The sequence below is a fragment of the Semicossyphus pulcher genome, unplaced genomic scaffold, assembly GCF_022749685.1.
Source record: "Semicossyphus pulcher isolate SPU_LCO1_2020_fin unplaced genomic scaffold, fSemPul1.0.p SCAF_7, whole genome shotgun sequence".
Taxonomy (NCBI): domain Eukaryota; kingdom Metazoa; phylum Chordata; class Actinopteri; order Labriformes; family Labridae; genus Semicossyphus; species Semicossyphus pulcher.
The window spans coordinates 32601356-32624447 of NW_027211748.1; the positions used below are offsets into that span (position 1 = coordinate 32601356).

At 44.8% G+C, this 23092-nt stretch overlaps 1 protein-coding gene across 4 annotated transcripts; it reads left to right on the forward strand.

The window, feature by feature from the left end:
• Positions 1 to 243: 243 nt before the first annotated feature.
• Positions 244 to 11574, forward strand: LOC138611731 (gastrula zinc finger protein XlCGF57.1). Of its 4 annotated transcripts, none has more exons than XM_069684946.1 (8): positions 244 to 283; positions 3872 to 4373; positions 5174 to 5741; positions 5832 to 5892; positions 6087 to 6176; positions 9475 to 9608; positions 11130 to 11253; positions 11345 to 11574. In XM_069684946.1, exons 2-8 carry the CDS (start codon positions 3927 to 3929, stop codon positions 11496 to 11498), a joined length of 1578 nt encoding a protein of 525 aa, XP_069541047.1. In that variant the 5' UTR covers positions 244 to 283; positions 3872 to 3926; the 3' UTR covers positions 11499 to 11574. The 4 variants fall into 4 exon arrangements, with proteins under 4 accessions (XP_069541047.1, XP_069541049.1, XP_069541048.1 ...); XM_069684948.1 differs by having other exon boundaries at positions 6090 to 6176; XM_069684947.1 differs by having other exon boundaries at positions 5835 to 5892.
• Positions 11575 to 23092: the final 11518 nt, after the last annotated feature.

The window sequence follows — 23092 nt, forward strand, 5'->3', positions numbered from 1 at the left end:
GCAGGGTTATGTTTTGGGCTGGAAGCTGATCTGATAACAGGAAATCAAAACCATAAAATGAAAGAGTCAAACTTGAATCAGCTTCACAAAAGAAACTATACAACCCATTTTTATTCCATTAATTAGCAAATTAAATTATTTCATGTCATGAGTGTAGACGTCTTTTGACCTCCTTCCTCCACTTCACCCCCAGGTGGCTGTAGCAGTGAGGAGACGTGACGTAGGGACCGTAGAGGAAGAAAAGCGGAAGTAAACAAACGCAAGCTCGTGCTTGTAGCAGCAGGTGAGTTTTTTTATTTAACTCTTTGATTCAGACTTTTAATGGTTTGTTTTTTCTTTATAGTATTAGCTCCTGCCAGCACTGTTTACTTCTTCTCTGTTGCTAACTGCTAGCATCATCATGCTAGCTCATTATTTTATTTATTTCATGATTAAACAGGAACAACAGCGTCAGCTCGTTAGCCCCATTAGCTTCCTGCTATGCTACATGTGCATCATATGTAATAATCTGTGTTATTTAAAATGCGGCTTCACTTCAAAGTGAAAATAAAATAAAACAATGAACCAGGTGATATTTGTGATCAACGTACAGGTTTAATGTTGTCAACGTGTTTAACGTGTCAGCTGTGTTTAACTGAAGAGGATCGTATTATACAGTCTCATATTAAAGAGAGAATCTGACTACATGATGTGATGAAGAATTCATTCAGTTAACACATTAATAGTAACAGACGTGCTCAGGGCCCCATTGTATTGTGCATGCCAGTGTGCACACAGATATCCAGAAGAGACCTGATCAGTAACCTGGATATTGTAATAAAGATGGATGGAGCTGACTACAATGTGTTAGGACATGAGGACATTGTGGGGCCTCAGACCCCAGCAGGGTCCTGGTGTTCACCTCCAGGAGGTATTTGATAAAAAGCTCGATTTCGTTGCAATTTGAATGCCTCTTTATTAAAATAAACATTGAAATTTTAAAAATGTGTATCTAAACTGCTGTCATTGAACATTTACTGACTAGACATGGAAAATGTGAAATTCATGAGTTTCCATGAGTTTACTGTGACATTAAAAGGATTCTTCATTCATCGACACTCACACTAAACTCTCTTTCCATCACGTGCTGCTGTCTGTCTGTCATTCTGTCTGTCTCTCTGTCTGTCTCTCTGTCTGTCATTCTGTCTGTCTGTCTGTCTGTCTCTCTGTCTGTCATTCTGTCTGTCTGTCTGTCTGTCTGTCTGTCTGTCTGTCTCTCTGTCTGTCATTCTGTCTGTCTCTCTGTCTGTCTCTCTGTCTGTCATTCTGTCTGTCTGTCTGTCTGTCTCTCTGTCTGTCATTCTGTCTGTCTGTCTGTCTGTCTGTCTGTCTGTCTGTCTGTCATTCTGTCATTCTGTCTCTCTGTCCGTCTGTCATTCTGTCTGTCTCTCTGTCTGTCTGTCTGTCTGTCATTCTGTCTGTCTCTCTGTCTGTCTGTCTGTCTGTCATTCTGTCTGTCTCTCTGTCTGTCTGCCATTCTGTCTCTCTGTCTGTCATTCGGTCTGTCATTCTGTCTGTCATTCTGTCTGTCTGTCTGTCTGTCATTCTGTCTGTCTGTCTGTCTGTCTGTCATTCTGTCTGTCATTCTGTCTGTCTGTCATTCTGTCTGTCTCTCTGTCTGTCTCTCTGTCTGTCATTCTGTCTGTCTGTCTGTCTGTCTCTCTGTCTGTCATTCTGTCTGTCTCTCTGTCTGTCATTCTGTCTGTCTGTCTGTCTGTCTCTCTGTCTGTCATTCTGTCTGTCTCTCTGTCTGTCTCTCTGTCTGTCATTCTGTCTGTCTGTCTCTCTGTCTGTCTCTCTGTCTGTCATTCTGTCTGTCTCTCTGTCTGTCATTCTGTCTGTCTGTCTGTCTGTCATCCTGTCTGTCTGTCGTTCTGTCTGTCTGTTATTCTGTCTGTCTGTCATTCTGTCTGTCATTCTGTCTGTCTGTCTCTCTGTCTGTCTGCCATTCTGTCTCTCTGTCTGTCTGTCCGTCTGTCATTCTGTCATTCTGTCTCTCTGTCCGTCTGTCATTCTGTCTGTCTCTCTGTCTGTCTGTCTGTCTGTCTGTCATTCTGTCTGTCTCTCTGTCTGTCTGTCTGTCTGTCATTCTGTCTGTCTCTCTGTCTGTCTGCCATTCTGTCTCTCTGTCTGTCATTCGGTCTGTCATTCTGTCTGTCTGTCTGTCTGTCATTCTGTCTGTCATTCTGTCTGTCTCTCTGTCTGTCTGTCGTTCTGTCTGTCTGTCTGTCATTCTGTCTGTCTGTCATTCTGTCTGTCTGTCTGTCATTCTGTCTCTCTGTCTGTCATTCTGTCTGTCTCTCTGTCTGTCTGCCATTCTGTCTCTCTGTCTGTCTGTCATTCTGTCTCTCTGTCTGTCTGTCTGTCGTTCTGTCTGTCTGTCATTCTGTCAGTCTGTCATTCTGTCTCTCTATCTGTCTGTCGTTCAGTCTGTCGTTCAGTCTGTCATTCTGTCTGTCTGTCTGTCTGTCGTTCTGTCTGTCATCCTGTCTGTCTGTCGTTCTGTCTGTCTGTCATCCTGTCTGTCTGTCGTTCTGTCTGTCTGTCTGTCGTTCAGTCTGTCTGTCTGTCTCTCATTCTGTCTGTCTGTCGTTCTGTCTGTCCTGTGTGTCTGTCTGTCGTTCTGTCTGTCTGTCTGTCCTGTGTGTCTGTCATTCTGTCTGTCTGTCTGTCCTGTGTGTCTGTCTGTCATCCTGTCAGTCTGTCTGTCTGTCTGTCTGTCGTTCTGTCTGTCTGTCTGTCCTGTGTGTCTGTCTGTCATTCTGTCTGTCTGTTGTTCTGTCGTTCTGTCTGTCATTCTGTCTGTCATTCTGTCTGTCTGTCTGTCATTCTGTCGTTCTGTCGTTCTGTCTGTCATTCTGTCTGTCTGTCGTTCTGTCGTTCTGTCTGTCATTCTGTCTGTCTGTCGTTCTGTCGTTCTGTCTGTCTGTCTGTCTGTCTGTCGTTCTGTCTGTCTGTCTGTCATTCTGTCTGTCTGTCTGTCCTGTGTGTCTGTCTGTCATTCTGTCTGTCTGTTGTTCTGTCGTTCTGTCTGTCATTCTGTCTGTCTGTCGTTCTGTCGTTCTGTCTGTCTGTCTGTCGTTCTGTCTGTCTGTCTGTCCTGTCTGTCTGTCTGTCATTCTGTCTGTCTGTCTGTCCTGTGTGTCTGTCTGTCATTCTGTCTGTCTGTTGTTCTGTCGTTCAGTCTGTCATTCTGTCTGTCATTCTGTCTGTCTGTCGTTCTGTCTGTCTGTCATTCTGTCTGTCTGTCGTTCTGTCGTTCTGTCGTTCTGTCTGTCTGTCTGTCATTCTGTCTGTCTCTCGTTCTGTCTGTCTGTCGTTCTGTCGTTCTGTCTGTCTGTCTCTCATTCTGTCTGTCTGTCGTTCTGTCATTCTGTCGTTCTGTCTGTCTGTCTGTCATTCTGTCTGTCTCTCGTTCTGTCTGTCTGTCGTTCTGTCGTTCTGTCTGTCTGTCTCTCATTCTGTCTGTCTGTCATTCTGTCGTTCTGTCGTTCTGTCTGTCTGTCTCTCATTCTGTCTGTCTGTCATTCTGTCGTTCTGTCGTTCTGTCTGTCTGTCTCTCGTTCTGTCTGTCTGTCGTTCTGTCGTTCTGTCGTTCTGTCTGTCTGTCTCTCGTTCTGTCTGTCTGTCGTTCTGTCTTTCCTGTGTGTCTGTCTGTTGCTGACTCGTGAGATGTCTGTTTGTTGACTGGGTGGAGGCATGAACAGCCTCTTCCTCCTCACCATCACTTCCTTTACTTTCAGGTTTTTAGTTTGTACTTAGCTGTTTGGCTAGTTAGCTTCGGCTGCTAATGCTGTAGTCTGATCCTGTTTTATTGTTCCCCTGTTCTCAGTGAGCGTCCTCTGCTGCCTGCGATGTCATGCTGATGTCCCGGTAATGTCGTGGTGATGTCGTCCGTGAGGCAGCAGTACCGTGACATCAGTCCAGTGACCCTGCAGGTGGTGGGCGGGGCTGTGAGCTCCAGCCTGTACTGCGGGGAGGTGGAGGGTGTGGGCGGCGGCCTGGTGGAGTCCTTCCTGGTGGAGCTCTATCGCTGTAAGCTCTGTCAGTTCACCTGCAGCCTGAAGGCCTCCATCAGCAGCCACCTGCTGCTCAGGCACCGCCCCCCCACCCTCACATACCTGGGAGGTGCTGACGGAGGAAGTGGAGCTGAGGACAGAGAGGGGGTGGGGCTCCAGCGGGGGGCGTCGCCCTACCAGCTTGATCTGAACGGAGAGTCGAAGCAGAGCGATGAGGACGAAGACTTCCTGCTCTACAACATGCTGGACAACATGTCCCCGCCCACCTGTGACATCAGCAGCGAGGGCGGGCTGCAGGTCGCACACACCTGTGAGGTGACACACCTTACACACACACACACACACACTTTAATGAGAAAATGTATTATTATTATTATATTTATTTAATATATTTGGAGCAGATTTCAAACAGATGTGTTGAAAGATCAGAGTGACGTAAACACAGCTGTGAGTCTGTATCAATGACCGTAAATAAAGATGGACGACACGTCTCCATCTGCTTTGGAGCCAGAACTGCGCAGTAGAGATCAGCGGGTGGAGCCGCCGTAGCCACTTCCACTAACCAAAACACACATTTAACTTACTGATAACAACCATCCGTCACACCGGCGTGTTTAACAGCAGAGCAGCTTCTTGTGTCGGTCTGAAGCAGATATTCACGCTGATGGAAAGTTCACTGACTGTAGTGTTAGTGTTAGTTACGTCTCCTTTCGCCGTTCCTCCTCTACTCTGCTACTCGGGAACAGAACGCTGCAGGAGCCCCATTTGTCCACAGAGCTGTCAATCATGAGGCCACACCCCCTTTTTATAGCATCAAGTAACTCATTAAAAGTAAAATGAACACTGTGACATAAATCAGCATGATAAGTAACTATAGTGACAGAAACCATGTTTGAGAAAAATGTATTTGACGTGTATTTTGATTTTATAGTTTGACTCATGTCCCATCTGTTAACATGGAGGAGGCGGGCTTTATGAGCTATACTGCAGCCAGTCAGCAGGGGGCGACAGAGAGGGTTTAAGGAGCTGTCGGCCATCTTTTTATACAGTCTATGGTCTGTATGTGAGGCTTGGTGAAATGCATGCTGGGTAATGGGTAGTGTCCTAATAAACAGGTCAGCACTCTGTTCGAGGAGGAGGCCTCCATCTTCCCTCTGAAGGAGGGGTCCGAAGGTCTATCCTGTCCCATCCACCCCCCTGCCACCCAGGAGGAGACAGCACAGTCTGCTCACCTCATGACTCTGGGACTGTGTCGCATCTCAGCCACCAAACTCCCTCCCCCTCGTCCCAGTACCTCCCAGCCTGTCCCCCCTCCCATTGTTGAACCCCCCCGCCCGTCTCAGCCCAGGAGGAGGAGGCTGCCGTGTCTCCTGTGTCCTTTGAAGCTGCCGTCCCGCCGGCGGCTGGACGTCCATGTGCGCTCTCACCGCGCCGCAGGTGGGTTCAGCTGTATCTCCTGCAGCTGGATGTCTGACAGCTGGGAGGAGCTGGAGTCTCACCTGAGGAGCCACCGCATGATGAGGTGGAGGAGAGGGCGGGGGAGGAGGAGGGGGAAGGGCCAGGAACAGGACGAGAAAAAGAAGAAGGCAGCAGCATCAAGGTCGATCAGAAGCTCCGCCTCTAGAAACGCCCACCAACAAACACACAGCAGCTGCAAACAGCGCCGCAACGACGACCACTCAGGTCAGAATACCTTTACCTGCAGCAGGTAATAATGGATCACTGATCAATGACACACTGTTCAAAACAGTGCTGATGATTTGTTCTCTCCAGAAGGACAGAGGGGCCGCTTGGTTGGACGAGCAGGAGGGAAGGAGGAGGGCCCCACAGATAGGTACAAACCTGACCCAGCATCACCCGACTGTCAGAAGCTTTTATTCTGAAAATCCCACCAACAACTTCCCAAAATAACCATGAGAGTATTTCCAAAAAAAAAGTCCTCAGTTTGTGAACATGCACAATTAAACATAACGAACGTGTGTGTGTGTGTGTGTGTGTGTGTGTGTGTGCGTGCATGTGTGTGTGAAGAAGAGGTCAGGCTGGTTCACTGCAGAGCGTCGCAAAGAAGAGGAAGAAAGACGAGGAGGAGACAGGCTTCTCTTGCACTCTGTGCGACAGGTAACTGCATTACCCACAATTCCTCACTCCACAGGTAACCAGAGGGATTTATAATCAGACCAATCACAGGTGAAGACTATATTGCAACGCGTTTAAGAGCAGAACAACCACAGCAGACGGTTCCCACATTTGGTCACATCAAGGAACTGATACAAGATATGTGTAATAACGATTGCCCAGGTGTATTTATGATTGCCCTGGTGTAATAAGCCCCGCCCAGGTGTATTTATGATTGCCCTGGTGTATTAACGATTGCCCAGGTGTATTAACGATTGCCCAGGTGTATTTATGATTGCCCTGTTGTATTAACGATTGCCCTGGTGTATTTATGATTGCCCTGGTGTATTAACGATTGCCCAGGTGTATTAACGATTGCCCAGGTGTATTTATGATTGCCCTGTTGTATTAACGATTGCCCTGGTGTATTTATGATTGCCCAGGTGTATTAAGAATAGCCCAGGTGTATTAACGATTGCCCTGGTGTAATAACGATTGCCCAGGTGTATTTATGATTGCCCTGGTGTATTAATGATTGCCCTGGTGTATTAACGATTGCCCAGGTGTATTTATGATTGCCCTGGTGTAATAAGCCCCGCCCAGGTGTATTTATGATTGCCCTGGTGTATTAACGATTGCCCAGGTGTATTTATGATTGCCCTGGTGTAATAAGCCCCGCCCAGGTGTATTTATGATTGCCCTGGTGTAATAAGCCCCGCCCAGGTGTATTTATGATTGCCCTGGTGTAATAAGCCCCGCCCAGGTGTATTTATGATTGCCCTGGTGTATTAACGATTGCCCAGGTGTATTAACGATTGCCCTGGTGTATTTATGATTGCCCTGTTGTATTAACGATTGCCCTGGTGTATTTGTGATTGCCCAGGTGTATTAAGAATAGCCCTGGTGTATTAACGATTGCCCTGGTGTATTTACGATTGCCCTGGTGTATTAAGAATAGCCCAGGTGTATTAACGATTGCCCAGGTGTATTAACGATTGCCCTGGTGTATTTAGAATAGCCCAGGTGTATTTACGATTGCCCTGGTGTATTAAGAATAGCCCAGGTGTATTAACGATTGCCCTGGTGTATTAAGAATAGCCCAGGTGTATTTACGATTGCCCTGGTGTATTTAGAATAGCCCAGGTGTATTTATGATTGTCCTGGTATATTTAGAATAGCCCAGGTGTATTTATGATTGCCCTGGTGTAATAAGCCCCGCCCAGGTGTATTTATGATTGCCCAGGTGTATTATCGATTGCCCTGGTGTATTAACAATTGCCCAGGTGTATTTATGATTGCCCTGGTGTAATAAGCCCCGCCCAGGTGTATTTATGATTGCCCTGGTGTATTAACGATTGCCCAGGTGTATTAACGATTGCCCTGGTGTATTTATGATTGCCCTGTTGTATTAACGATTGCCCTGGTGTATTTATGATTGCCCTGGTGTAATAAGCCCCGCCCAGGTGTATTTATGATTGCCCTGGTGTATTAACGATTGCCCAGGTGTATTAACGATTGCCCTGGTGTATTAAGAATAGCCCAGGTGTATTAACGATTGCCCAGGTGTATTAACGATTGCCCTGGTGTATTAAGAATAGCCCAGGTGTATTAACGATTGCCCAGATGTATTAACGATTGCCCTGGTGTATTTAGAATAGCCCAGGTGTATTTACGATTGCCCTGGTGTATTTATGATTGCCCTGGTGTATTAACGATTGCCCTGGTGTATTTACGATTGCCCTGGTGTATTAAGAATAGCCCAGGTGTATTAACGATTGCCCTGGTGTATTTAGAATAGCCCAGGTGTATTTACGATTGCCCTGGTGTATTAAGAATAGCCCAGGTGTATTAACGATTGCCCTGGTGTATTTAGAATAGCCCAGGTGTATTTATGATTGTCCTGGTGTATTAAGAATAGCCCAGGTGTATTTAGAATAGCCCAGGTGTATTTATGATTGCCCTGGTGTATTAACGATTGCCCAGGTGTATTTATGATTGCCCTGGTGTATTAAGAATAGCCCAGGTGTATTAACGATTGCCCAGGTGTATTAACGATTGCCCTGGTGTATTTAGAATAGCCCAGGTGTATTTACGATTGCCCTGGTGTATTAAGAATAGCCCAGGTGTATTAACGATTGCCCTGGTGTATTAAGAATAGCCCAGGTGTATTTACGATTGCCCTGGTGTATTTAGAATAGCCCAGGTGTATTTATGATTGTCCTGGTATATTTAGAATAGCCCAGGTGTATTTATGATTGCCCTGGTGTAATAAGCCCCGCCCAGGTGTATTTATGATTGCCCTGGTGTAATAAGCCCCGCCCAGGTGTATTTATGATTGCCCTGGTGTAATAAGCCCCGCCCAGGTGTATTTATGATTGCCCTGGTGTATTAACGATTGCCCAGGTGTATTAACGATTGCCCTGGTGTATTTATGATTGCCCTGTTGTATTAACGATTGCCCTGGTGTATTTATGATTGCCCTGGTGTAATAAGCCCCGCCCAGGTGTATTTATGATTGCCCTGGTGTATTAACGATTGCCCAGGTGTATTAACGATTGCCCTGGTGTATTAAGAATAGCCCAGGTGTATTAACGATTGCCCAGGTGTATTAACGATTGCCCTGGTGTATTAAGAATAGCCCAGGTGTATTAACGATTGCCCAGGTGTATTTAGAATAGCCCAGGTGTATTTACGATTGCCCTGGTGTATTTATGATTGCCCTGGTGTATTAACGATTGCCCTGGTGTATTTAGAAAAGCCCAGGTGTATTTATGATTGCCCTGGTGTATTAACGATTGCCCAGGTGTATTTATGATTGCCCTGGTGTATTAAGAATAGCCCAGGTGTATTTATGATTGTCCTGGTGTATTAAGAATAGCCTAGGTGTATTAACGATTGCCCAGGTGTATTTATGATTGCCCTGGTGTATTTAGAATAGCCCAGGTGTATTTATGATTGTCCTGGTGTATTAAGAATAGCCCAGGTGTATTTAGAATAGCCCAGGTGTATTTATGATTGCCCTGGTGTATTAACGATTGCCCAGGTGTATTTATGATTGCCCTGGTGTATTAAGAATAGCCCAGGTGTATTAACGATTGCCCAGGTGTATTAACGATTGCCCAGGTGTATTTAGAATAGCCCAGGTGTATTTATGATTGCCCTGGTGTATTAAGAATAGCCCAGGTGTATTTAGAATAGCCCAGGTGTATTTATGATTGCCCTGGTGTATTAAGAATAGCCCAGGTGTATTAACGTTTGCCCTGGTGTATTGGTGTAACGGAAGCCGTTTCTTTCTCTACAGGAAGTTCTCCTCCAAGCTGACTCTGAGGCGTCACCTGGGCGTCCATGGAGGAATCAAACCATTCACCTGTCTGCACTGCTCCTACAGCAGCAGACTGAAGGCCTCACTGCTACAACACCTGAGGACACACACAGGTAACACACGTACACATGCCTGAGAACACATACACAGGTAACAAACACATAACACACCTAGAAACACACATCTGTAGAAACACTGGGTCTCATTCATGGAACGTTAGTAAACGTGTGCGTAGATTTGCACATAAAAGCCTACGCTACTAAAAACCTACTCCGGATTCATGAACACCGCGGGAAACTCAGATCTGATCGTAAACACGTGTGTATGATCATGAATGCCAATCCATCGTAAAGTGACAGCGCGCTCCCGCTAATCAGCTGTTAGTATAAATCCACGCCCATGAATTGCCAATGACCACCATATAAGGAGGTGTAGATGCATCCAGTCGACCTGTCAGTCATGGCGCAAACAAAGAAAGAGAGAGAAAGAAAAAAGAATTTTTCCGAAGCGGAGATAGAAATAATTTTGGGTGAAGTGGAGTTAAGAACACACATTTTATTTTTATCTGTTAGCAGTGGTGTGACAGGGACAGGCAGAGCGAAGGCCTGGAGGGAGGTGACAGATGCCGTTAATGTTGTCTCTGTAGTCCAAAGAACCGTGTCCGAGGTGAAGCGTAAATGGTTTGACATGAAACTGGAGGAAACGCATAAGCACAAAAAAAACACATCAGCCACAGGAGGAGGAGGCTCACAGTCACATCGCTGGCAGAATTGGGGAGACCTCTCTGTCAGGAATTACACCTGATGGAGACAGCGACATGCCTCCACTGGAGTCAACATCAAACCCAGATGGTAAGGTGATAAGTGTTAAATCATAATACATTAAACCATCACTGATAGCTTCGTGGTCAGTGTAGTTTAACCTAGGTCGTACAGTCTCACCAAACAAACAGAAGATTCATTTGTGGGGTTTTCTCTCCGGATTGAATGAAGTGGAAACGGGAAACCAGAAATGTTATATTGTGCGTAATGGATCAAATCTGAATCAGTGATGGCTGTCGAGTGTAGAGCTATTTAACATCTATTTTAACAAAGGATACGGATAACAAATAGCCCACAGCAGCTTTGTATGCATCGCCTAAAGCTCTGTTTTATACAGCTCCAAATAAGTCCGTCTGCAGCCAACGTAAAATAAACATTTTTCACATCAGATTTATTAAAGGTTTCTTTCAGATGATCAAAGAGCCACACAAAAAAAACAAAACCTGTTGTCTCAAATAATTTTCTAAATGTGTTATATTTTAATCGTTTGTCATGTTTAGGCTATATCACGTGTTTCAAAGGCATCTGCGTATTGTGTACATACCAGAGCCCAATATGAATTAAAATTGTAATTTCCAATAGTGACCAGCATTATTTATGTGCATTCTTAAATTTACACAAGCACTACGCATGGTCAGCAGCATGTGTAGATTTTGTTAGTGGCTACGAAAAGATCGGAGCTACTAAAATATTGATGAATGCGGAGATGCACGTAAATTTCCGTCTGCGAACAGTTTACACACAAATTCGTTCTGCTCACGTTTCATGAATGAGACCCAGTGTCAGCTGACTGTATGATTTGTGTGTGTCCAGGTGAGAGGCCGTACAGGTGTGCAGAGTGTGCATACGCTTCTATAGACCGCAGCTCTCTGCTCAGACACAGCCGGACTCACAGTCAGGAGCGGCCATACAGTTGTGAGCTCTGTGACTACAGAAGGTAACTCACCTGGATCACATCACCTGTGCCTGCAGTCAGCTGGGCTTGCCCTCTGGTTGCCATAGTAACATGGGTTGTGTTTCTGTGTCAGTATCCAGAAGAAGAGTCTGGACCTCCACGCTCGCCGCCATCACACTGGTGAGGTGTTTTCATGCCAACAGTGTGAGTACTCAAGTCCAGACCCTCAGCTGCTGCTGAGACACACCCGCCGACACCACGCCCCCTCCCAGCATGCCACACTCTGACTGGACTGTGAGCGTCAGGGGGTGGGACTACTGAATGATGATGTCACAGATGGTTTTTATTAAATCTGCTGGTTGGATTTTTGAATTAAAATGTTTTGAACATGAAAACTGAACTCAGATTTTTATTTAGTTAAAAGTTTCGAATATTAACATATCACTTACAGTCCTTTAATTAACCTTTAATTAACCCTTTGTTAACCTTTAATTAACCCTTCATTAACCCTTGGTTGACCCTTAGTTAAAATTTTGTGTTTCCTGAAACGTGACTGAATCAGGTGTTTATTTAAGCTGTGGGGACCCTCATGGCTGTGAGCCAATCAGAGAAGAGTATTTGTTCTTGCTTCCTGGTTCTGTTTACAGTCTGTGCTGACCTTCAGGAAGGTAGATTACACCTGCCCCCACAAGCTGATTAACCTGGTTACACTGAACTGAGGGTCTGTGTGGGGGTCACTAGGTTAACCAATCGGCTGCCTGCTCAGAGAGAATCATGTTAAACAGTTTCAGATCGATTTATTTTTCAGGAGTCAACTCTTCAAACACTCACACACACACACACACACACACACACACACACACACACATAAAAGTCTGTATCCAGAGATCCTGCAGTTGTCCTTTAATGTGAAAATCCAAACCCCTTACTTTGAAAAGCTCTGAGGTTTTATTCTAATTCTTGTTCAGGTGTTTGACAGGTGTAAACACATCAAAGGAGACACTGATGGCTGGAATACATTAAGAGGTTTTTATTTTAAGGGAAAGAACTTAACAGAAGAGGGGGGGCTCTGATTGGTCAGGAGGAGTTAACTGCTCTGAGCTTCCTGATGGAGTTAAAGGGCCGGTACACTCAAAGACAAGACATAAAGTAATGTGACACATGCTTGAGTATAATTTGTGTTTTCACTTTGTGATTGGACAGAAAAGTTTCTTAAAATTTAAACTGATCAGTGAACAGCAGATTGATCCTCTGAGTCTCTGATGGATTATTTGGATTATGATCACAAAGTGACGACTGAAGCTCAAAGCTGCTTTAACTTCTCAATCCTGAGCGACACTCAGAGGCTGACTGCTTCTTCTGCTTCTTCTTCTGCTGCTCCTTCTGCTCCCTCTTCTGCTGCTTCTTCTGCTGCTCCTTCTTCTGCTTCTTCTTCTACTGCTCCTTCTGCTTCTTCTGCTGCTCCTTCTGCTCCTTCTTCTGCTTCTTCTTCTACTGCTCCTTCTGCTTCTTCTGCTGCTCCTTCTTCTGCTTCTTCTTCTACTGCTCCTTCTGCTTCTTCTGCTGCTCCTTCTGCTCCTTCTTCTGCTGCTCCTTCTTCTGCTCCTTCTTCTGCTTCTTCTTCTGCTGCTTCTTCTGCTTCTTCTTCTGCTGCTCCTTCTGCTTCTTCTGTTGCTTCTTCTGCTGCTTCTTCTGCTGCTCCTTCTTCTGCTGCTTCTTCTGCTGCTTCTTCTGCTGCTCCTTCTTCTGCTGCTTCTTCTGCTGCTCCTTCTTCTGCTTCTTCTTCTACTGCTCCTTCTGCTTCTTCTGCTGCTCCTTCTGCTCCTTCTTCTGCTGCTCCTTCTTCTGCTTCTTCTTCTACTGCTCCTTCTGCTTCTTCTGCTGCTCCTTCTGCTCCTTCTTCTGCTTCTTCTTCTGCTGCTCCTTCTGCTTCTTCTGTTGCTTCTTCTGCTGCTCCTTCTTCTGCTGCTTCTTCTGCTGCTTCTTCTGCTGCTCCTTCTGCTTCTTCTGTTGCTTCTTCTGCTGCTCCTTCTTCTGCTGCTTCTTCTGCTGCTTCTTCTGCTGCTCCTTCTTCTGCTCCTTCTTCTGCTGCCCCTTCTGCTCCTTCTTCTGCTTCTTCTTCTGTTGCTTCTTCTGCTGCTCCTTCTTCTGCTTCTTCTTCTACTGCTCCTTCTGCTTCTTCTGCTGCTCCTTCTGCTCCTTATTCTGCTCCTTCTTCTGCTGCTTCTTCTTCTGCTGCTCCTTCTGCTTCTGCTGCTCCTTCTGCTTCTTCTTCTGCTTCTTCTGCTCCTTCTTCTGCTTCTTCTTCTGCTGCTTCTTCTTCTGCTGCTCCTTCTGCTCCTTCTTCTGCTTCTTCTTCTGCTGCTCCTTCTGCTCCTTCTTCTGTTTCTTCTTCTGCTGCTCCTTCTGCTCCTTATTCTGCTTCTTCTTCTGCTGCTCCTTCTGCTCCTTCTTCTGCTGCTCCTTCTGCTCCTTCTTCTGTTTCTTCTTCTGCTGCTCCTTCTGCTCCTTCTTCTGCTGCTCCTTCTGCTCCTTATTCTGCTTCTTCTTCTGCTGCTTCTTCTGCTGCTTCTTCTGCTTCTTCTGCTACTGCCTGTTCTGAGGAGGAGGAGAGGTGGCAGTAATGACCTGTCAGCGGCAGCAGGTGATGTCATCCGGATGTCAGGTGATGATGTCATCAGTTGTGTATGTGGTGGAGGTGTGGGCAGAGCTTCTCTCAGCTGGACAGGTGGAGGTGAGGGCGTGGCTGTCAGACGGCAGCTTCCTGCTGCTCAGCAGGACTGATGAAGACCTGGCTCGGATGATAAGGAGGCTGATGGACGGTTTCCTTGATGACAGGGAGACACTGTCCTCCAACCTGCTCACAGGTGAGTTACCACAGTCTGTACACCTGTCTGTCCTTCTGTATTTACACCTGTCTGTCCACATCTGTCTTTCTGTCTGTCCTCCTAGTATCAAATTTATCAGTAGTGTCTGTACTAGTATCAGTAGTATCAGTACTAGTATAAGTAGTGTCAGTACTAGTATCAGTACTACTATCAGTAGTGTCAGTACTAGTATCAGTAGTGTCAGTACTAGTGTCAGTGCTAGTATCAGTAGTGTCAGTACTAGTATCTGTACTAGTATCAGTAGTGTCAGTACTAGTATCTGTACTAGTATCAGTAGTGTCAGTGCTAGTATCAGTGCTAGTATCAGTAGTGTCAGTGCTAGTATCAGTACTAGTATCAGTAGTGTCAGTGCTAGTATCTGTACTAGTATCAGTAGTGTCAGTGCTAGTGTCAGTACTAGTATCAGTAGTGTCAGTGCTAGTATCAGTACTAGTATCAGTAGTGTCAGTGCTAGTATCTGTACTAGTATCAGTAGTGTCAGTGCTAGTGTCAGTACTAGTATCAGTAGTGTCAGTGCTAGTATCAGTACTAGTATCAGTAGTGTCAGTGCTAGTATCTGTACTAGTATCAGTAGTGTCAGTGCTAGTGTCAGTACTAGTATCAGTAGTGTCAGTGCTAGTATCAGTACTAGTATCAGTAGTGTCAGTGCTAGTATCAGTAGTGTCAGTGCTAGTATCAGTACTAGTATCAGTAGTGTCAGTGCTAGTATCAGTGCTAGTATCAGTAGTGTCGGTGCTAGTATCTGTACTAGTATCAGTAGTGTCAGTGCTAGTATCAGTACTAGTATCAGTGGTGTCAGTGCTAGTATCAGTGCTAGTATCAGTAGTGTCAGTGCTAATATCTGTACTAGTATCAGTAGTGTCAGTGCTAGTATCAGTGCTAGTATCAGTAGTGTCAGTGCTAGTATCTGTACTAGTATCAGTAGTGTCAGTACTAGTATCAGTAGTGTCAGTGCTGGTATCAGTGCTAGTATCAGTAGTGTCAGTACTAGTATCTGTACTAGTATCAGTAGTGTCAGTGCTAGTATCAGTACTAGTATCAGTAGTATCTGTACTAGTATCAGTGCTAGCATCAGTACTAGTATCAGTAGTGTCAGTACTACTATCAGTAGCATCAGTACTAGTATAAGTAGTGTCAGTACTAGTATCAGTAGTATCAGTGCTAGTATCAGTACTAGTATCAGTAGTGTCAGTACTAGTATCAGTAATATCAGTATTAGTATCAGTATTAGTATCAGTAGTGTCAGTACTAGTATCAGTACTAGTATCAGTAGTGTCAGTGTTAGTATCAGTAGTGTCAGTACTAGTATCTGTACTAGTATAAGTAGTGTCAGTACTAGTATCAGTAGTGTCAGTACTAGTATCAGTGCTAGTATCAGTGCTAGTGTCAGTACTAGTATCAGTAGTGTCAGTACTAGTATGAGTGCTAGTATCAGTAGTGTCAGTGCTAGTATCAGTAGTGTCAGTACTAGTATCAGTAGTATCAGTGCTAGTGTCAGTACTAGTATCAGTAGTGTCAGTACTAGTATGAGTGCTAGTATCAGTAGTGTCAGTGCTAGTATCAGTACTCGTATCAGTAGTGTCTGTGCTAGTCTCAGTACTAGTATCAGTACTAGTATAAGTAGTCTCAGTACTAGTATCAGTGCTAGTATCAGTGCTACTATCAGTAGTGTCAGTACTAGTATGAGTGCTAGTATCAGTAGTGTCAGTGCTAGTATCAGTAGTATCAGTGCTAGTGTCAGTAGTGTCAGTACTAGTATGAGAGCTAGTATCAGTAGTGTCAGTACTAGTATCAGTAGTATCAGTGCTAGTATCAGTGCTACTATCAGTAGTGTCAGTACTAGTATGAGTGCTGGTATCAGTAGTGTCAGTACTAGTATTAGTAGTATCAGTACTAGTATCAGTGCTAGTATCAGTAGTATCAGTGCTACTATCAGTAGTGTCAGTACTAGTATGAGTGCTAGTATCAGTAGTGTCAGTACTAGTATCAGTAGTATCAGTGCTAGTATCAGTAGTGTCAGTACTAGTATGAGTGCTAGTATCAGTAGTATCAGTGCTAGTATCAGTAGTGTCAGTGCTAGTGTCAATGCTAGTATCAGTACTAGTATAAGTAGTGTCAGTACTAGTATGAGTGCTACTATCAGTAGTGTCAGTACTAGTATGAGTGCTAGTATCAGTAGTGTCAGTACTAGTATCAGTAGTATCAGTGCTAGTATCAGTACTAGTATCAGTAGTGTCAGTACTAGTATCAGTAGTATCAGTATTAGTATCAGTACTATTATCAGTAGTGTCAGTGCTAGTATCAGTAGTGTCAGTACTAGTATCAGTAGTATCAGTACTAGTATAAGTAGTGTCAGTACTAGTATCAGTAGTATCAGTGCTAGTATCAGTACTAGTAGCAGTAGTGTCAGTACTAGTAGCAGTACTAGTATCAGTGCTAGTATCAGTAGTATCAGTGCTAGTATCAGTACTAGTATCAGTAGTGTCAGTACTAGTATCAGTGCTAGTATCAGTGCTAGTATCAGTAGTGTCAGTACTAGTAGCTGTACTAGTATCAGTAGTGTCAGTACTAGTATCAGTACTAGTAGCTGTACTAGTATCAGTACTAGTATCAGTAGTGTCAGTACTAGTATCAGTAGTGTCAGTACTAGTATCAGTGCTAGTATCAGTAGTATCAGTGCTAGTATCAGTACTAGTATCAGTAGTGTCAGTACTAGTATCAGTGCTAGTATCAGTGCTAGTATCAGTAGTGTCAGTACTGGTAGCTGTACTAGTATCAGTACTAGTATCAGTAGTGTCAGTACTAGTAGCTGTACTAGTATCAGTACTAGTATCAGTAGTGTCAGTACTAGTATCAGTGCTAGTATCAGTGCTAGTATCAGTAGTGTCAGTACTAGTAGCTGTACTAGTATCAGTACTAGTATCAGTACTAGTATCAGTAGTGTCAGTACTAGTATCAGTGCTAGTATCAGTAGTGTCAGTACTAGTAGCTGTACTAGTATCAGTACTAGTATCAGTAGTGTCAGTACTAGTATCAGTGCTAGTATCAGTAGTGTCAGTACTAGTAGCTGTACTAGTATCAGTGCTAGTATCAGTAGTATACTGAGGTTAACAGCTGTGGGTGTTTTCAGGTCTGTTGAGGGTTCGAGCTGCAGATCAGATTTCAGATGTTCAGGTTAAAACTGTGGAGCTCAACAATCTGCTGAAGACCCTCATCCACCTGCCACACAAGGTATTCACCATCTGTCTGTTTATCTGTCTGTCTGTCTCCATGTGCAGACAGACAGATAGACAAAATGTTTGAAGTGTTTGATGGTCAGACAGGCGCATTGCACCCGTGGGTGTTGGTGGTGATGCGACACCCGCACTTTCGATAAAACATAATTCCACCCCCCCCCCCCCCCCCCCCCCCCAACACTTTTTATTTAAAACCTATTGGTCAAGTCAGATTGACTGAATGGCAATCCAGCCAATCACAGCTGTTTTCCATCTCACCGGGCCAGCCAAGAGTAAAGAGCTGGAGCAGGGTAAAGTTACGTGAGAGCAGAAACAGACCTTGACACTCATTGCTGGCTGTCAAAATAGGGGTAAGAGCCTGGTCCAACTCAATGCATAGGGTTAGAGGCTCATAGGGCGCCACGTTCTGGGGGCGCTGGTTTAAGCCTCAGACATTTTGAATATAGCCCCGGGTACGATGTTGAATATAAGCCTACTGCCAGATTACAGACACCTTCACCCCCAACCTTTCTCTCTGCTCACATTTACCGTCACTCTGCCGCTCTCTCTCGCTTACTTGCTCAGCCACTGCGCTCTTCCTGACAAGTTACAATGAGAGAAAAGGAGACATGTCCGAGCATTCAGGTCCACATTTAAAAACTCGAACTCGATCTGTTAATAGAGGGGATGGTAAGAAGTCGGTTTCTGTAATAGGCCTCCTTCTTTATTATTGTTGAGTTGTGTTTTGGTGAACATTTCGGCCTATTGTACGTTCTTTTTTTTTCCACTAAGCTTGACCTACTCATCTCATCTAATAGAGAATATAGTTCATATTTTGTAAATATATTTCATATATCGTCTATGTATAGTTTACATATATAGTTCTATATATATGTGTATACTCACCGGCCACTTCATTAGGTCCACCTATATGATTTAATGCAGCTCAATCCAACAGTGCTGCATGGTGGCAACAAGCTACCATTAGCTTTTCTGCTATCGCAGACGATTTGCCAGTTAGGCAACACTGTCGAGTAGATAACATCAGCTTACTCGCGCAGACTCCCGCGGCTGATCTGGCTGGTAATTGAGTGATTTGCCGTTTGGTTAAGAAGCACAATGCCAGATCTATGCAGTGTAGTTATGTTAGAGCTAGTTGGCTAACCTTAGCATGCTCGCTAACGTTATGACAACCAAAATACTATCCGAGTGTCTATGTCTGTGTTGTCAGTCTAGCTTGACTAATAATTTCACCACCTAACATGATACTAACTTTGGTATTATAACAAACCGTGTTGATTTTGGACAACATGATGCCAGTCAACATGATACGGGTCAATGAACACGTCTCCATCCATCCATCCATCCATTATCCATACCGTTTATCTTGTTCAGGGTTGCGGGGTGCTGGAGCCTATTCCAGCTGTCACTGGGCGAAGGGCGGGGTACACCCTGGACTGGTCACCAGTCAATCACAGGGCTGAACACGTCTCGTCAGTGAAAAGTAACAGAGCCGGTGAATTCCGAGACTGAGCATGCTCAGTTTCGTGTGTCCTCCGTAAAAAACCCCGGATGCTCGTTCATGCGTGCGAGTGTCCACGAGTACAAGAAGGTTGGCTGCAGTTCCCTCAACAGCTGTTCGTGTCACTAGGAATGAGGATTTTCTCAAAGTTACATATAGCACCTTTAACAATTTCTTTATCTTCAATGACAAGACTGGGATTTAGATCCATATTTATTCATGTTAATTGGTGGGACTCCCTTCTGCTATGTCACATCCAGTTGTCTGTTTCGATGCGGAAATAAAAGAAAATGTACAAAAAATGAGTCCAGAAGCCGCTGTAGTGTATTCATTCATATATTTCATGGAAAATATGATTTCTAAATCATTTTCCTACACATTAATTCACTGGAGTCTCAAAACCTGCAAGTTGCTCTTTAATATTGCTTTGTTGAAGGTTTGTCCTCAAGAAGTTCCTCTGTGTCACTTCACAGTTCTCTCAGTCCGAGGCAGTGCTGGCCTTCTTCGAACCGTCAGCTGTGGACCGGATCTTTAGACAGGAACAGGATTACACCTCAAAACAGGAAGTCAACCACACCGTCACACAAGAGGACCAGGCAGAAGTCCAGTCCATCAGGCGGGGGGACCAGAAAGAAGTCCAATCCATCAGGCGGGGGGACCAGGAAGAAGTCCAATCCATCAGGCGGGGGGACCAGGAAGAAGTCCAATCCATCAGGTGGGGGGACCAGGGAAAAGTCCAGTCCATCAGGCGGGGGGACCAGGAAGAAGTCCAATCCATCAGGCGGGGGGACCAGGAAGAGAACCAGTCCATCAGGCGGGGGGACCAAAAAGAGGACCAGTCCATCAGGCGGAGGGACCAAAAAGAGGACCAGTCCATCAGGCGGGGGGACCAAAAAGAGGACCAGTCCATCAGGTGGGGGGACCAGGAAGAAGACCAGTCCATCAGGCGTTGGGACCAGGATCTGGATGTTTTCCAGAGTCCGGTGGTTCAGTCAGGTCTGTACAGTTTGAGCCCCCACACTGACGAGCATCCTGCACACCTGATCTTTTCCTTTTCTTCTTTTGTGGTTTTCTTGGATATCTTCTTCTTCTGTGGTGCCTCACACACTGATGAGCATCCAAATATGCGTCTAAGGAGGATTAGACTCCTGTGATATTTGGCAGTGGTCTGTTAGACCACAAATTACAGAATCCTGTAACTTGAGATAATTACACCTTAAAATTAGCTAAACGTAGCCTCATGCTAACATCAGCATGTACTGAGTGCAGTTTTATAAATTATGTTTAATTAAGATGTCTGTCTGGGAGAACTTACCTTTATCTAAAATAAAAGACCTCAGATTACCAAATGTTATGCTGATCATGAACATTTGACATAGCCAGTTAGCTTTGCATAATGAGATATTTCCCTGTCATTATAAACTGTATAAACACTACTATGTAACACACAGATTTCTTCATGTATGCAGACTGAAATAAAAAAAGATTCATCTGTTATGCTAGCTTGTGATGCTACAGGGACTTCCTGTCCAATCAATCAAATGTTATTTGTACAGCGCCAAATCATAACTAAAGTTATCTCAAGACACTTTACAAACAGAGCAGTTCTGGACCCAAGTGAATGCACCAGTCTCTGTCTCTCTGTTTACAGCCGATTGATCCTGATTGGACAGCAGTGTTTCCTAGCAACAGATTTGGTGATTCCTGATTAAGTTAGTCACGAGTTATAAACAGTTAATAGTTGGGATGCTGTCCTGGTTGGACATGGTTCCTGGTCTCACTGTTGTTTATCTGTTCGTTTCAGAGATCTTGAGGTCAAACGGTTTCTGTCTGGCCAACACAGAGACCATCCTGTTTGACCTGACTCCGCTCACACACCACATCCCCCAATCAGATGACTCCAAAGGCAGACGGTAAGCTGTCAATCTGTGGATTTCGTGGAGTCTAAAAAACCAAATGTGGTGAGGGTTAGGCTCAGATTTCACCTCTATTGAACCTGCTGCTGTTTTAAATGTAAAAGTGCTGAAGATGTTCCTGTGGAGGTTTTGTCCTGGTGTTTCTTGTTGCTGCTTCGGTCAGCTGTTAAATGTGTTCGAAAGATAAACTACTTCCTGTTGACCCTGCTGGATTTAACATGAGGATGATGTTTCTCTGTCAACTGACATGTTTAATGACGAGTAATGACGACTCATCAGTTCTGTCACGTTGAAGCAGAAGGAAATGATAAATATAAAGTTTATCTGTTTAAACCGTTTTTAAAAGGAAACAAAGAAAATCTGAAATGTAGAAATTTGATGATCTGACGATTTTCAACCAATTTAAAGGTTTCACTCTTTAATATTATCTGTCTGTCTGTCTGTCTACATGTGTCTGTCTGTCTACATATGTCTGTCTGTCTCTGTCTCTGTCTCTGTCTCTGTCTCTGTCTGTCTGTCTGTGTCAGTCTGTCTACATGTGTCTGTCTGTCTGTCTGCATGTGTGTGTCTGTCTGTCCGTCTGTCTGTCTGTGTGTGTCTGTCTGTCTGTCTGCATGTGTCTGTCTGTCTGTCGTTCTGTCTTTGTCTGTCTGCCTGCCTGCCCTCCTGTCCATCTCTCTCTCTGTCTGTCTCTCTCAGAGCAAGCGTCGGTCCAGCCGTCTGTCTGCAGCTCTGTCACCCGTCTGTCTCTCCTTATCTTCTTCGTGGTTTTACAGGGATGATGGGCAGACTGAACATGCAGAGTTTCAGACGTGCCCCGCCTCCCGGACCCGCCCCTTCCACATGCTGCACACCTGGACGCAGGAGACGGACATCTTTGACTGAATGAGCACACAGACAGCAGAGACACCTAGCCTAGCTTAGCATAAAGAGTGGAAGCAGGGGGGAACTGTTAGCCTAGCCTATTTATATATCTCCAAACCATAACAAATGTATCTGAGGTCATTTTACAAACAGAGCAGGTGTTGAGCGTACTCTGTGTTATTTACAGAGACCAGCATGAATCCAGCATGAGAAACACTTCCTTTCACAGGCAGAAACCTCGAGCAGAAGCAGACTGATGGACAACACACGTCTAAAGAGAGAGAAACAAGTCTGTTTCATCTTATGTTTCATGATGTTTATTACAGAATTTTCTGATGAAAAGAATCAATGCAGAACTCCCATTGTAAATCTGTTGTTTTAAGTCCTGGTCTAAGCTCTAACTGAGGTTGGGTTTTTATTTTAAATGTTTTTGTTGTTGCAGGTCTGTTGGGTATTCTTGTAGTGGAAACAACTTTACTTTGTTTTACGTCGTAACAAAGTTTAATTATTTATTTATTTTACTCTAATGAGAACGCTGTTGGCAGAGTGAAGTCAGAAGTTTAACTGTTTATTTATTGCACAAACTGTGACCTGTTTCCACTGACCTGTAGCTCTGAGTTAAACGCTCATTAACCTCAGTGTTTCACATGATCTACATGAAAGTGCAACAATCAGGTCCAGTGCAGATAGTTAATGGATCAGTCTGAGCTCGCCTCAATAATCCTCCGTCATCCATCAATCAGAGCGATAGAAAGAGACGATTCACAGACAGACGCACAGAGACGCCTGCCAGAAGCGCCAACAACCAGCTGACATCTCACCAGCAGTCAGCTAACAGTCAGCTAACCTCTAGCTAACAGTCAGCTAATAGTCAGCTAATCTCTAGCTAACACTCAATTAACCTCTAGCTAACAGTCAGCTAACCTCTAGCTAATAGTCAGCTAATCTCTAGCTAACAGTCAGCCAACGTGCAGCTAACAGTCAGCTAACAGTCAGCTAACGTGCATCTAACAGTCAGCAAACCTCTAGCTAGCCTCTAGCGAACAGTCAGCTAACCTCTGGCTAGCAGTCAGCTAACCTCTAGCTAATAGTCAGCTAATCTCTAGCTAAAGTGTAGCTAACAGTCAGCTAACGTGCAGCTAACAGTCGTAGTCCGGAGGAACCATGAGTCTTCATTCTCTGACCAGTAGGTCCTCTTTCTGCTCGGTGGGACGAAACTGCACCTCCTCCCTGACTGATCGACATCATCACCGCTGAACTCTTGAGCTCCACCCCCCAACCCACCATACCCACCTGCCTCACCTGTCTGCCACCCTGGATGTTCCTGACCATGCCCACTACATCATCAGCTCTGTGATCCTGTTGGTGGGGGTGACGGGCATGCTGGGAAACGCTCAGGTCATATACGTGTTCTATTGTAGTGAGACACTGTGGTTGCCTAGCAACCTGCTTCATGATATTGTCTGCATCTGACAG